We start from the raw sequence: 15,088 nt of genomic DNA on the forward strand, positions 1-15,088 counted from the left end.
TTTATTGTGCAAATGTTAATGTGAAAGCTTTCAAAAAGTTAAATAGTAGTATATATTTCAATTTGTATATGTTTTCTTTTTTCTTATTCCTTGCAAAAATATTTTGAAATTCAACTACATCCCAAGGTAAATAAACATTCGAACAAACTCTACCTTTTTTCTTTTGTATTTCTGTGTTATTTTAATGAGAATCACTGGGCCTTGGGTCGAAACTAAAAGCTGAGATTCGCACACACACTCGGGGATATAGCCACATATGTTATGCTGACATATCAATACGGAGGAGGGAGTGGAGTGGAGTGCCTGCATGGGATTCGAGTGTACGTACGAGGATATCTACACAAACATAATAATACATCGACAGCGGAGATGGGACGGGATGGGTCGGTCGGGAAAAGCGGAGGAAAACAGACACATGTAGCGTTGGCCATTTCTCTGCCCTGCTCCTTGCGCTTATTTTCGCCATTATCCATTAAACATTTATGAAAATTGCTTTTGCTGCAGTTTTATTCACTTTCCTGCTACACTTTGCATGCGTCGCGCGGCGAAAACCCCCACAGATCCCAAACTGAATGGCAGAAAAAGAGGGGCTGGTGAAACAATAAAGCTTAAGATTTCAATTTCCTTATGGCTTAAAGCTGACTCTTGGTCTTTTAGCCCCTTCCTTCCCCCTTGTGCGAGACTCCTGGCACATAAATCGTGGCAAGACATGTGCCTAGATAATCCAACATTATGAAAAAGCCGGGCCACAATAAATATTCGCATCAATGGCGCCATTTTTAATAGCCAAATGTTAAACGAGCTGCAAGCCGCTCTATAATGAAATATGGCTGATGTGATGACTCGTACGTATTCTTAAGTCCACTGATATAATCCAGATACTCAAGACTGTCTTTAGTTAGCTGGCTGGAAAGGAAAATTGATTGAGGCAGCATAACAACTTAAACAGGCTAATTGGGATGACCAGAAAAGTAATTTAGTTACTATATTGCCTTTTAAAACCTTTTTAAAATACCTGAAGTGGATTAAATTTACTTCTAGTGAATTTACGTTTTTATCATTTGCTAACCTTTAGCTAAATTGCATTCCCTTGTTTCCTGACTGACTTCTTGTCCTGTAAACATTTCCCGAAGACGACGGAACTTGATCCCCGGCATTCCGAGGCCAATTTCGCCACGCATTTTGCCGTTCCGACTCTTTAAGTCATCACCTCACCTTGACACCTGACGATGATTTTCCGGCTGGAGCACGTAGCAGCTATCTAAATTTCAATTAGAGTTTAAACCACCCGGACAGGACGAGCTGGGCTTCCCGTGTTCCAGCAACCAGCTAGCTGGAAATAACTCAGCTCATTAGTTGCATGTTCATGTGCGGCAGCGTTTTTTCCGAGCTTAAATCACAGGTTGCACGGCAAAGCAGTGGAAGAACCCCACTATTTCAACTGGAGTTTATTTACAATATAAATTTTTCTGCATTTTTTTCTCGTGAAAGTCTTTTGGCAACGGCGCATCATAAATTTGTTGCGAGGGATTTGGTTCGGGGTATCTGGGCAGGTTTTCCTCCTGAGTAACGATACTTAATAAACCCGCATCATTTTCCCATTTGGCGTACTCGCACTCAGACCATCGAGGTGCCACATCCACATTCCACTGCCACTGCCACTGCCACTTCCACTTCCCTTTCCTGTTGCTGCTACCAAATTACCTGTCATTTCGAAATTATGATGCCAAGGAATCGCTGCTGGCTAAGGAGCGAGTCCGCCCCCCATTTGCTGCTGCTTTCCGGGGATGCAGGAACAATTTTTATGTTTATGGCAAAAAGCGCCTCCTAATTTTATTTTCTTTGCCGCGGGGCAGAAGGCGTTGCCGGCACATATCTCAAACTAATGCCAACGACGGGCGGAATGTAAAACCTTATGCGCATTTTCCGATTGTAATCTGTGCGAGGGATGCGGGGCTGTATCATTTTGGGGAATCATCCTGCGTAAGGACGCCTGTCAGCAGGCCTTCACACATGGTTTTTTACTCAACGGAACATGACAGCCCGACGGGATTCCCTTCAAGTGGACATTTTCGGCAGGGCGACAAAGTAAGCACGGCATCCGGCAAATGGTTAATATGAGATTTACTTTTTGCCGAGAGCTGACAACTGGGATTTTGATTGGCCAAAAGGTGCGGAGTTGTCGTAAACCAAATGAAAGTCAAAAGATGATGAACAAGTAAAAAAACTAACAAATCAAAGTAAACTAAACGCTTGAATTAAATACAAATTAATTATACAAATTGGGAAAGGAAAAATGTTGATTTCAACACCACTTATTTAATTCGATGTAAACCAACAATTAATCGATGAGTTACATGGTAATCCAAGGACTGTAAATCCACTTGATATCTACTACAGTCAACTTGTTTTCTTTACCAATTTGATACGATGATGGAATGTAGGCCTACATCTCGGGAACCAAACTGCTCTCCGGCAATTTACCGTCGAGACTGCGAACCAAAAGAATACCGGCACAAAAGGCCAGGGAGCACTTGACGAATGACCAGGAGTGATAGTCCATGTAGACCGCCTTGCACCATTCCACCGGCTTCAGCTGGGACCACAGTGACATATTGAGCTTGAAAAATTTGCAGAGGAACAAAACCTAAATGGGGCGAGAGGTGTGGGGCCCAATGAATTCTGATTTAATCTGGCTGGGATTACTTACCAATTTGTGTCTTTGTACGAACACTAACGTCGGTGGATATGTATTTGGAAAAATCTGTTTTATCTGACCAGGTATATAGAGCAGAAACGAATGGCAATTTCATGACACACTTGCTCAAAAGAATTTCGGATTTTGGTTTTGCGTATACATTTTTTTTTTTTTGAGAAATGCAAATGCGAGCAAGTGGGTCAAGACAGCCAGCCAGCGGGCAGATGTGTTGATTTGGCAAGCTTGTTAATTAGCCAAGAAAATTTATTTGCGAACCATACACACTAACTTATATACGATATAGACGAATTAACTTATGCCCCGCCATGTGCATTTCACTTCACTTCACGGAGCTGCTAAAGTTCTTCTCGTTACTCAGGCACTGATTGCAAATGGTGCAGAAGATTTGCTGGAAAGGGAAAATTATTTGGTGTTGGTATTTATAAACAGTAATGCGCAGAATAGCGGAACAAAGTGGCTTATAAATACTTTCCAGAAAAGTTTTAAATACTTTTGAATAATGCATAGGGCTATTAATAAGGATTGTGGCTTTTTTCATGTCTCCCAATTAATTTTTCTAGACATATCCTTGATCGCAATAGTAAACAAATGATTTTTAATAACTCTTCGGGGATTTAAAAATAAACTGTAGTTAAAGTGCTTAATAAACATTTCCTCAAGTGATTTTAAAAATGAACATTGGATTGATTCATGGAAGCGTTCTTTGTGGATGGGTACTTTAGCTTTCAAAACCACTATAAAACTCTAAAAATAAAACTCGATCAACTTTATCAAAAATCAATCTAAAGTAAAATAACTATAAATATAGAAATAAAATATTAAAATTAGCTGTTGATTTTTAAAATTCAACGAGGTAAGGTACTTCTCAAAAGGGTGAAACTCTTAAGAACCAATACACAAAACATACATTTAAATTGGCAACTTTTCAATACAATTATTGAATTGCACATTTAAGTGATCGACTTCTTAGTGATTTTTTCACAGAAGCAGATTTGTTTTAGACACCTAGTTAACATATTTTATCCAGATGGATTCTCAAAGAAAACACTTACTGGCAGCGAGGATCTGGCATATCCTCCGCATCCGCCCTGCGAGGATCCCGTGCTCTCGAAGTGCCGCAGCCAGGACTTGATGACGTTCGTCGGCGGCGTCTGGTAAATGCTGAACTGCTTCTTGAACAGCCGCTGGGCGGTGCTGATGGAGTCGTTGCTCTTGTAGTAGGCGCGGATGACGAACGCCCGGTGCACACCCGTCCACTGGTCCATTCCGAATGCAACTGGCGCCGCCGGGAGAACGCCGTGTGCCGTGTGCCATGTGCCACTGGGATTGCCAGTTTGCCAGTCCGCCAGTTTGCCAGATTGCCAGTCGTCCGCTGGTGCGACAGCTTTCGCCTGCACTTCCGGCTCACGGCCGCCATAAAAAACGCTCGTTGAAGCGTTCGTTGATGTATAGAAAATGCCATACAAAAAATTCAAACATTCATAATTATTTGAACGAAATTAATTGGTCGTATAGAGAGGGGGGTGCGGTGGCAGAAGGCGGGGGTGGCTATATGCATAGTTGGTCTAAAATTATCCACCGACGGCTGACGCGGCGTATGAGCAATCTGAATTTCATCTTGTTAGAAATTCATTTGCAGTCGACCGTGCTTAAGTTTCAAGTGCAAATTGGGGGAGCTCCCCGTCGGCCGACCCTTCAGCCATCAATCAATCAATCGGCCGAGGCCATCATCATTATGCTTCATCAGCGCCCCAAGTAAAGTCATCAATGGGGGCGGGGCTGGAAAAGAGGGGGCGTCGGAGTTCGATGTGCGTCCAAAATCTACTTGAACTCATTTAAAGTTTGGCTACAAGTTAAATCCGCTTTGCGATTTTGGCAAGTGAGTAAGCAGTTGGCATTGCCAAAGTCTTTAAGCTGTTTTGTTGACTTCAATCGGCTCCAGATTCCCTAACATTGGGTGTTTGGGGTTTTAAATAGATTTTTAAAACATATTAAACTTTATCCAATATTCAAAAAAAAATTTATCCTTCCAAAAACACAAAGTAAAACATTGCTGTTATGTTAACATTTTTAATCACACAAAAATCTTTTTTATTGCCCAGTATAATCTTTAATTGTTCAATATTTTAAACTGGTCAAAAGTTTATGACTGCTTGATATACATTTTCTGGTAATAGTTTTTGTAAAGTACATTAAATTGTTATTGTGGTATGAGTCATTATTAAACAATATGCAAGAAGCAAAAATTTTCATTTTCATATATTTTCATATTTCATATTTTCATTTTATATTTAAATGTCTAAAAATAATACCTAATGCAATTGAAAGAACGCAGGTTTTTATTATACAAAATTAAATGTTAGCTTTAGTAAATTCAGATACAAATTCCGTTTTTAAAGTTTCTTTTCAGCGATGACATTTGTTTTAAACTCAATGATTTTCCATGCTTGCAGGCTATTTTAGGAGCTGTCTGCTGCGAAAAGTGTATTCAAGAATTTTCAAACGAAGACCCCTGCTGTTCTTGACGCTTCTTTGTTGATTTTGTTTCAGGGATTTTTTTCGCTTCGCCATTTTGCTGGACCATCGAGCACGTAACTGCAATACAATGCACGGCCATCGCTTAGATAGATATAGATATAGATACATTTATGTAGTACCCGATGCTGTTGCTGTTGTTGTCCGCCTGCCTTTGTTGCTGCTGCAGCAAAGTTAGCAAATGCTGCTGTCGCTTTGCCATTTACACAGTTAGCCGGGCCAACAGGCGGGTCGAGAGCGGGGGGCGTGGCCAAAAAGGAGGCGTCCAGGAAGGCGGCCATCCATCCATCCATCGCATGTCCAACCCACTCCACTTGTATCTGTGTGTGTCCTGTACTTCCGAGTGTGTGTGTATGTGTGTGTGTGTGTGTGCATCCTTCGTTTCCTTCTCCTTTTTTTTTTTAGCTGTCTCTGCTTGTCATTTTGACACCTTCATTTGCTCTGAACATTCAGCTCCAGTCAGGGGGCAGTGATTCTGTTTGCTTTCGTAACTTTTTTGCCTCCTGCCAGCAAAATGTGGGTGTGTAATGGTGGTGTATCTGTGTGTGGGCCGCTCGAGAGCATCGTTTTGGGTGAAAATGCTTTAAATTGGGCGGTCAGAAGGAAATGCAGCACCCTACAGCCGGATTATCAAGGAGTAAATGAATACATTGTCTGCTAATTGACGAAAAAGATGACAAAAAGGTTAAGGTGGAAATATTTTGTAAAACATTCAAAGGAATCAGTATGAGCATCAGCAAAAGGAAACAATTCAGGAAGGATGCTTTATGTTTAAATTGCACAGCATTAAATTTGAAAATTCAAATAAATAAACCTTGATTAAAGAAGAATTTTTGTTTGTCGTAAAACTATTGTTGCTTATTCTTGTCAAGTTAAACAAAATTTCAAATGTAATTTAAGCCCAAAAACTCAAACTCATATTAGTGGCATCTACGAAATGACATCCTTCCTCTCTCTGACCCTTTGAACCCAAATGCCCGAAGAAATGCCCGCATTGTCGTCCAACCCTTGATACAAAAAAGAAGACCGAAAAACGAAATCTAGAGGAAAAAGCAACAATGCCAAGACAAATGATCCAATGACTGTCTGACTGCACTTTGCCCCATATCAAGCAGGCCGAAAAAAAAAAAAAAACGAAAAAAGAAAAATAAAATAGGAGGAACGAAGGAAAAAATTTAAGGAAAATGTATCGGGTTAGCTCGAACCACCACGTAACCCCGGGTGCTGTCTCAATTTCGGTAAGCGTCCGTTTTTGCATGTAAAGTTGGTGGATTTGGCACCACCCATCCACGCTGGATGATGATGACAAAGGGCAGCGCAAAAAGCAAAAAGCAACTCCCAACTAGGTCAAGACTTCATTGTTTATCTTTTTTGGGAAGCACTAGCACTGTAGTATCTGTGTGTGGGCTAAGAGCCGGAAAAGAGGATTCCCACACATACTTGAGGCCCGTATCTGGGACTTGCATTAGATGGTTTCGAGCATTCTTCAGCCGGCAAATTAGCAGGGAGCCGACGGGCTTACGGCCAAATATATTAAATTTTGCATGGCAAATGCGCCGAAGAAGGTCAAACAACAGGGTGGCTGGGGCCACCGGACGCTTTCATAAGCGTTTCACTTTCCGGCGGGGCCGCAGATAAACACACTCACTCATTTACACGGCAACAAATATGTAAGGATAGAGTAGGAAAAAACATTCAAATACTCCAATCTTAAAACCAAGAAAGTATCAAGCGATCTTATTTAATTAATCGATACAAAATATCTTCTTAAAGTTATTTATATTTAAATACAAAACAACAATTTAGTAAAAAAGTAAACCATACTTTTAGGCAACTTTAAAGGAATAATTCATTAGGGATTCTGTGGCCTCTCCCAATATATTCACCTGATAACTTGGTAGCAAACATGCAACTGCGATTAAAATGTAAAAGTAATAAACCTTTCTTCCTGTGCAGCAGCGGAATCCAAGGAGTTCGCCTGGTTGTAAATCTGGCTAAAACAGGATAGCGAGCTCTGGCGGATGCAACGGAAGCGGATGCAGGAACCGGGAGAAAGCTGAGTGAAAGGGGGAGGGGAGAAGGCGAAGAAGCGGAGAGCTCGGGAGAGAGGGGAAAACCCATCGCCGAGACACGCGCGGATGTAAGGCGTTGATAGCGACGGCTTATCGGCTTCCAGAGAACTGGGAGCTGAGAGCTGGTACTCCCAGGATGCATCCTGCTGGGGGACACATTGCGTGCGTGGGCATTAAAGGAGCCTTAAAGGGCAAGCGGGGGAGGGGAAGGGCCAGGCATGTGGCGGGGGAGGGGCAGGAGTCGAGTGAAAGTTGGCAGCCAGAACAGGCCACTTACTTAGCGCCCTCTTAAGCAGGTTTACCTCACTTCGGGGCGCCAAAGTGCTCAAAGTGTATTTAGCGAATGAAATCTGCGAAAAGAGTTTAATTCAAAGCATGTATTTGATTTCAGCTCTAACTAAACTTCGTTAACCTTCAATACAACGCAGCTATCTGAAATCCTTTTAATATAAGAAAAAATTCAAGAAGTAGTAAAAGTTAAATAAACTTCATACGGCAGCCAATCTGCAACTTTTTACTTTCACTTTTTGTTAGCTGTACGCAAATTTGAAAAATCTGAGAAGTTCTAAAGTTAAATAGTAATATTAATTTGCACGATTTGTATTTATCAAATTAAACATTTTTTTATGTTTGTAAGATCACCGTTACATTAAATGATACCCCAAAAAGTATGCAATCATTTTATACCCAACAGGTGGCGCGTTGGTTCTTAACAGAATCTGTTAACTGACCATGAACATTTTAAATATTTTATTGAACCTTTTAACAAATGACTTAATTTAAGCTCCATTTTCTATATATTGCGAGGAGGTCACCATATGGAGATTATCTCGAGTTCATTCGAAAACTGCAACAAGTGCATACAAGGTATTCTCTGATAAGTTCAAGCACACAACGGTATGCATACCAATATACGGTTTAATCCATACTTTATGACGCAAACATTACTGAGCGTTGTGGTTATGGTCACAAGAGCATCGACTACCGTCGGTACCCATTATGCACACCCCCTCCCCCACCCTTTGAGGACCCCAAACAAACACCCACCCATTCACATAGACTAAATAGTTTATGTTGTTTACCATTCAGCTGACTCTTGTTGTTGCTGCTTTGGCAACAGCACTTTGGAGAACATGGGGCACGTCCTGGACAGTCAGAGTCATGCGTGGGTTGTGTGAAAGTGGACAGGTTCTCGAAATCGGGTGATATGGGGCTAAAGGCGAAATTTCATTAAAGGATTCAAGGCAGGTGCTGAAAGTTGTGAACCATATAAATAAAGAAATGCCAGGCCTTGACGAACAACTCATTATCCTCATATTTAACGAAACAGAAGTATTTTCAAAGATTTCTTTATAGACTTACAAAATATGTATAAAAATGTAGATGCATAGAAATCGCTTAGAATCAAAAACATGTACAATTACATTTATAAGTACAAAAGATTGACTCTGACAATTTGGTTGGCTGTGAGTACAAGTACTCTAAGAGCAAGTAAGAACACTTTTTGCTCTTCTAAATGAAACTCTCTTAAAAGGCAGCGCCAAACCTTTTGCTGCGAAAATGTAAAAAAAAATCCTTATTAAACCAATTTTGTAAAAGAAAATACAACAAAACTTTTATAAAAATATGAAAACATATAACTAAAATATATAATAATTTTTCGATTAAGTTAAACAATGTTAAAAGTAAAAGTCGTTACTTTCGGACCCACTGTGCGCTGCCGAGGGTCGCAGTCGCCCACTCCCATTACAACGGGAGAGAAAGAGCGAGAGTTCTCTTCGCACTTGCGTCTTCTGTGCATGTATGCGTGAGCGTCCGTCGCTTCTGAATCTGTGTGAGCTGCGCGCGCCTGTAAAGAGAGTATTACAAGCGCATTTACTGTTGCTGCACTGCTCACACACAATGAGTGAAATGTGCATTTGTCTCCCTCCAACAAAAGTAAAATAAAAAAATACAGCTCTCATTTTCTCATTACGACGTCAGGCAGCGCACAGTGACCACCATCTCCAACCAGGCCCGCATAAACTCTATTATATATTTTAAATAAATGATTTTAAGTCAATCTGATATCTGTTATTCACAAATAAGTGTCTTCTTATAATTTAATATCTGCTTATAATTTAATAAGTTTTATAGATAAGGTACCTTACATAAATATTTATAAAACCTAATAACCAAGTTCGTCTCAAAATATGAAAAAAATTATTTATTTTTTAAGATGAAGACTGTTATGCAATTTTGAAATTTTCGCGGAATTAAAACAAAAACCATTGAGCCGGCAAAACACCAAATATTCAAAAACCAATTCTGGATAAATATTTCGGCTGGGGTCTGTATGTTTTACCCACTATGCAGCGGCAGCGCCGTCGGCGTCAAAAGAGAGAAACGTATCCGAGTTTTGCTTTCTGTTCGGTGGACTGTCATTCGCAACCTCAAACAATCTTCGAGCTTCGAGCTGAAACTTTGTGCACGGTTGGAAATTTGCTTGCCAAGTAGTGAAAAATAACAGAGAAACAGTGGAGAAGAAGCATCAGCAGAAGTATCTGAAAGAAAAGCGACAACAACAAATACATGTGTCAGTGTGGGTGCCGTGCATTCTGCGTACACATACGCCTAAATTAAATACTTTGGCTTAATTAAATACTTCCGCGGCGTCGTTGTCGTTGTTGTTATTCTGCCTCTTCTTCACGCGCTGTCTACGGTTATCGATTGTTTGTCTCTGTCGCTCTCACTCACCGTCTCGCTCTTTCGCCCGCCGTCGTCGCGTTTTGTTTGTGTACCGAAAAGAGGCAGCAACAAAATAAAAGCTAAAAGACTGCGAAAAGCATAAATAATAAACAACGAGACAAGTGCAAAAAGCGCAGCGAAAAGGCCAGGTAAAAAGAAAAGCTGGCGCTAACGGTGAAAGTGAGCCGTTGCGAGTTTGTTTGTGTGTGTTAGTGTGGAAAAGCAGTGTGCAAAAGCAACAACAGCATTTGTTGAATAAGAACAACCGGAAGATTTTTCCTTTGCCACCCACGAAAATTCAGCACAAAAGGGCCAGGCAAAAAAGGTAGTTTTCTCTCAGGGAGAGTCTGAGAGAGAGAAAGAGAGAGAGAGTAGGAAAGAGAGGAACAGGCGCGTGGCAGTGTAAAAAAAGTGTTGCAGTTGCATTTCTCTCAATCTCTCTAATGCCCGCCTCCACTTTTTGACACCTTGCAACCCTTAGAGTTGCGCTCTCTCTGCGCCTCCCGTTACCTGACATTTCTCTTTTCGCCCCGTCTCGCTCTGGCTTTTCGCTCTCTTTTTTCGCTCGCGGGTCTCCACTTCTTGCATCTGACTGACATTCGCCAACTCGGCGTCGAAGTGGAAAAACTGAGAAAATCCGAGTCGGAAAAGCTCCTTGCGAACGGTAGAAAATTTCACTTTGTCCCACGTTATTCGCCTGCCATCATCTCGTCTTTCTATTGTGCGTGAGTGCGTGTGTTGCCAAGTTTCGGAGTTTTTTTGGAGTAAGTAGGCGACAACCAGGCAACCGATGAACTGTCATCCAGTCAGTTTTCGCTTTTGACAGGTGCCCATTCGCAAATTTTCACACTCAGAGTGCAGTTTTACCACTTAGCGGTTCTTTCGCAGCACGCTTTTTCAATCGAACAATGTGATTTGCAAAATTCGGACCATAAAACAAACACAGATCAGTGAAAGACAAAAAAGAAAAACAAAATTTGCTATATCCAAAATTGAAATTTTCCCAGTTTCATGTGTGTGCATTCAAAATTAATATTATTTGCATTGTTGTTGTTGCCGCGCTCCACCATTTTGTAAGCGAAAATGAACTGAGAAATAACAATTGCCGCCGCCGCATACGAAAACAAAATAGAAAAGCGCACGTCACAAAGTTTAGCGTTCAGTTTTGCCGTTGTTCGCCGCGTTCCATTAATGAAAAATCCACCCCCACAAACAAAACAAAGTCAGCCGTCCGTCCGTGTGTCGCTCTTTTTCCACCATGTGTGTGTGGTTGGGAGTGTGTGTGTGCGGCATTTTCCATTTTCCATAAGGGTTGTACTGAAAACGGGCCCGAAAAAGTTTTTCAAGTTTACTTCGACGCGATTTCCACAGCACTTCTTTTTTTTTTTTGATTCTCTGACAGTCCTCCAGCAGTCCTTTGTGCACCCCTCGTTCGTCCTTATTCCACTGTTTTCTTTTTCTACTTCTATTTCTTCCTTCTGACGTTTTCCTCTGCTTTTTTCATTCTCCCTGCTCCTTTTCGCTTTGTTATTTGCCGGCGCTTTTCCATGCTTTTCCATCTGTTTTTGACAACTTTCCGAGGGTTGTTCCAGAATTTTTCTTTGTTTCGTGCTTTGATTAATGCCTTCGGTTTACCTTTCCAATTAGAACGCATTATGATTGTCATCCATATAGATTTTCTGTTACGTATTTTCACGCTAGTGATTTGTATTCCCTACAAAAATATAATTGTTCTCTTTCGTCATTCTTCCTGTGAATGCCGTATAATTAACCCAATTAGATTCCGATAAGAAATTCTGTGGTCAATACTAATAGGTGGGCTCGGTAACTAAAGGTCATTCCAATAGGTGGGCTTGGTTTCCAGTTCAGTAATTTATTTAATAACTAAGAAAAAGTTTAAAATGGCAAGAATGCTTAAAAAATAGTCAAAAAACAAATTAAACCACTTTAGAAAAAAAACCTACTTTCAAAAGTTACATAGTTGAGGGGTTGGATTTTCGACAAGTACGATTTAAAATTAATTCAATTCCTCTTGATTGCCACAAAGCATTTAAATTATTTTTATGACACATTCAAGCTGCGAATCGTGTTTAAGTGGTGTCCAGGGAATGGCAGGAAATTGGAAATGCAATTTAGTGCCCAAGTTTCTCCTGCAGGTTTAATGAGCAACGAAATGTTTCCCCAATTTTGATTCGCTTTTTTATTAATAAAGACCTCACCGCTTGTTCTTTCTCTTTTATTCGTCTTGCAGCTGGTAAATCCAACTCACAAGAACAGCCAGAGGAAATCGGAAAATTTATCACGCAAATCAAAAGTGCAATAAAAAGTTGAAAGTGTTTTACACAGAGCGCCAAAGAAGGAAGTTGAAGCGAGGCGAATAGTAAATAAATAAGAAGAGCCCACAACAGCTACACCGTCATATAAACAACAACCCAAACATCCCACATCAACACCAATTACAAAGTAAACATTTACAACTCATTTCTCGCAGAAGAGATACGAGTGTAAGCCACAAAACAAAACAAAGCAAAAAAAAAAAAAAGAAAATCGCGCGCGCGTTTTGAAAGCGTTTTTCCCCCCAAAAGATCTCGAACTTCGCGCGGCTTCGTCGCACGTCACTTGAATATATTTCTCGCGCAACCACTGGGCTTAGGCCTCAAAAATCCGCCAAAATTCTACACCAACAAACTTTAATCAGCCCCGAGATTTCGCTCCAGTTCGCAACGGCGACCACAATGCCCTACAACGGCGCTAGTAATGGCAGTGGCGCCAGTGGCGCCGGCGGAGGGGGGGCGACCATAGTCGTCACCGAGGGGCCGCAGAACAAAAAGATCCGCACCGGTGTCCAACAGCCCGGCGAAAACGATGTGCACATGCATGCTAGGGTGAGTACCACTTCTGATATTTCAAATTGCAAGCTCTGGGTTCTTGAATTCAGCACTTAGAAAAAAATCAGCTCAGAATAAATCATATTATTTATATGGTATTTATAACATCAGATCTCTTTTATAACATAATTCCTGATAATTGTTAGCTCTTGCTGTCCAACATTGAATATCAAGTAATAGTTCATCACGATTTAACAACATTATATAATTGTACTTCTTAAAACTTCTCTTAATGTTTTACAAAATAGACTTAAATATCATGTAGGCATTTTCTCAGTGCAGATCCCACCTTTTCATCAGCCCACGAAGCTCTGTTGGGTGGGTGATCCACTCTAGCCACCCTTATCAGATGCGATTCCTGAATTAATGCGTGTTTTCGGGCATTCGCCCATCACCCAGCTCCCAGCACCCGTTCAATCAGCCCTCACCACCTTTTTCCCGCTTCCTGATCCCCTGTTTGTGTGTTTTTTTTTCGATGGGTGGCCTCGGACCTTCGGGGCGGCTGGCCTTGCTGATAAAAATGGGGTGGTGGTGCTGGGTGCTGGGTAGTTGCTGCGCTGATTCTGATAAAGTTTTCCAAATTGGGGGTTGAAGTGCCCGAATTGCATGGAGCTTATCGGGGAGTCGCGATTGCGAGGCTGTCTGTGATATCGTACAGTTTTATCGGGAATACCATAGTTTTTTACTAAACAATATTGCGTTAAATCAAAAGCAAGGAATAGATACAAATTATATTACAGTTTCGATATGTTTTTTTTTATTTTAGGATGAAAGCAAAGTTTGATGGATTTACTAAAAAGAAAAACACAAAATAATAAATCAATAGCAAAACGGGGAAAACCAAAATTGTATTCTGCTCACGTTTTCTGTAAAAGTTTTCTTTACGATTTCGATAATACTTAATAATGAGGAACTTAAGCAGAGTACCAAAAGCATTCTTTTTGAATTTTTATGATTTATTGTATGTACTTATTCAGCCACATACCAAAATAATATATTTCATTTTGAAATTGATGGCTTGTAATTTAAAAAATCGGTCTGAAAAAAATGGTTGGTTTAATACAACAAATTTTTCTAGAAGGATTTTTTCTGTGGTTATTTCTGACTTAGTCTTTGATTGTAAATTGAGTGCTTAAAGTCATTGTTTAACAGTACACTTCTGTTTTAACCGCACTGCAGTTTGTTTTCTTATTAGCTGGCAGCTTTCTCTGCCCGCCGGCAACCATGGTAATTTCCCATTTCCCAAAACTTGTGTTTTCACCCACGCGGCTGCAGCAGCAGCAACTTCGGAAGCAGCAACATCAGCAACAGCAATAGCAACAGCAATTGTTGCTGCTCTTGTTGTGTTTTTGGCGAGGGCTGGAAAAATCGATTTCGCCCAGTGGCAGTGGCTGGCTGGCTGGGAAACTCTCGTTTGTCTGCCGGCGACTTGCCGTCGCTTATCTGCACTCGTTTCGATAAAAACGCTGATTCCGAGCGAAGGCGGCCGAGTCAATAAAGGTCCGGACTCCGGAGAACATGATAAACAGACTGGGTTCGATGGTTTATTGATTCGCCACCGGGTGGCATCCTTGTCAGAGATATTACTTAATTTCGGCGGGCGTTTTTGCTGCTGGAAAATTCTTGTTGTGTTGCCGGCGGATAATGAGAAAATGCCGGAGAGTGCGGAGAGCGCAAAAAGCAAGCTTCACGCTCTTCTTGCGGCCGCGCAAAGTATGCAACAATTTTTCTCTTAGCCTGCGCTCAAACAACGCCTAATGGGGTGCTCATAGGGCTATATACATATATACTATACCTAAATATATATATGTACCTATATATATATATATGGGGTATATTTATCTGTTTGTGGGTGGCCTTTGAGCTGTTGCTTCCGTCTGTTGGACTGTTGATGTTGCTGCTAGTCCTGATGTTGCCACTGCTCGTCGCACACACTTGACTTGACAGCGCAATTAGCACATGAAGCAGCATCTTCTCGTCATTTGAAGAGTTTCGCTCGTCGCCTGTCCTTTTCCGTAAATTTTCGCCGGACTGGAGCCGTTTGTCGCATGCCACTTGGCATCGTTTACGCTCTCGCCGTGGATACCTGTTAGCCCATCCGTCGTCCTCCAGCGAAACTTGGACGTACTGCGTACGTGCCCAAAAGG

At 41.2% G+C, this 15,088-nt stretch overlaps 4 protein-coding genes across 19 annotated transcripts in view; 1 reads left to right on the top strand and 3 right to left on the bottom strand.

The window, feature by feature from the left end:
* Positions 1-2,282: 2,282 nt before the first annotated feature.
* On the bottom strand, positions 2,283-2,836 carry LOC108094793. Its single transcript, XM_017195565.1, has 2 exons — positions 2,711-2,836; positions 2,283-2,647 (listed from the first exon to the last, which is right to left on the bottom strand). The coding sequence occupies exon 2, from the start codon at positions 2,612-2,614 to the stop codon at positions 2,447-2,449; it is 168 nt and encodes a 55-aa protein (XP_017051054.1). The 5' UTR covers positions 2,615-2,647; positions 2,711-2,836; the 3' UTR covers positions 2,283-2,446.
* An 87-nt stretch (positions 2,837-2,923) lies between these two features.
* On the bottom strand, positions 2,924-4,021 carry LOC108094792. The gene is made up of 2 exons (XM_017195564.1): positions 3,772-4,021; positions 2,924-3,107 (listed from the first exon to the last, which is right to left on the bottom strand). The coding sequence occupies exons 1-2, from the start codon at positions 3,982-3,984 to the stop codon at positions 3,039-3,041; spliced, it is 282 nt and encodes a 93-aa protein (XP_017051053.1). The 5' UTR covers positions 3,985-4,021; the 3' UTR covers positions 2,924-3,038.
* A 1,019-nt stretch (positions 4,022-5,040) lies between these two features.
* Positions 5,041-5,569, bottom strand: LOC108094737. Its single transcript, XM_017195485.2, has one exon. The coding sequence runs from the start codon at positions 5,545-5,547 to the stop codon at positions 5,266-5,268; it is 282 nt and encodes a 93-aa protein (XP_017050974.1). The 5' UTR covers positions 5,548-5,569; the 3' UTR covers positions 5,041-5,265.
* Positions 5,570-9,743: 4,174 nt separating this feature from the next.
* Positions 9,744-15,088, top strand: part of LOC108094763 (heterogeneous nuclear ribonucleoprotein L) — a 103,319-nt gene continuing 97,974 nt past the window's right edge. For 8 of the 16 annotated variants that reach the window (XM_017195524.2, XM_017195527.2, XM_017195529.2 and 5 more), the window contains exons 1-2: positions 9,748-10,202; positions 12,305-12,938. In XM_017195524.2, coding sequence (XP_017051013.1) covers positions 12,789-12,938 — 150 coding nt within the window. In that variant the 5' untranslated portion in view covers positions 9,748-10,202; positions 12,305-12,788. Of the gene's footprint in view, positions 10,203-10,646; positions 10,818-12,304; positions 12,939-15,088 lie in introns of those variants that run through there. The other 8 variants (XM_017195536.2, XM_017195537.2, XM_017195525.2 and 5 more) reach the window with 5 other exon arrangements.

Source organism: Drosophila ficusphila, unplaced genomic scaffold, assembly GCF_018152265.1.
Source record: "Drosophila ficusphila isolate 14025-0441.05 unplaced genomic scaffold, ASM1815226v1 contig_414, whole genome shotgun sequence".
NCBI classification, from domain to species: Eukaryota; Metazoa; Arthropoda; class Insecta; order Diptera; family Drosophilidae; genus Drosophila; species Drosophila ficusphila.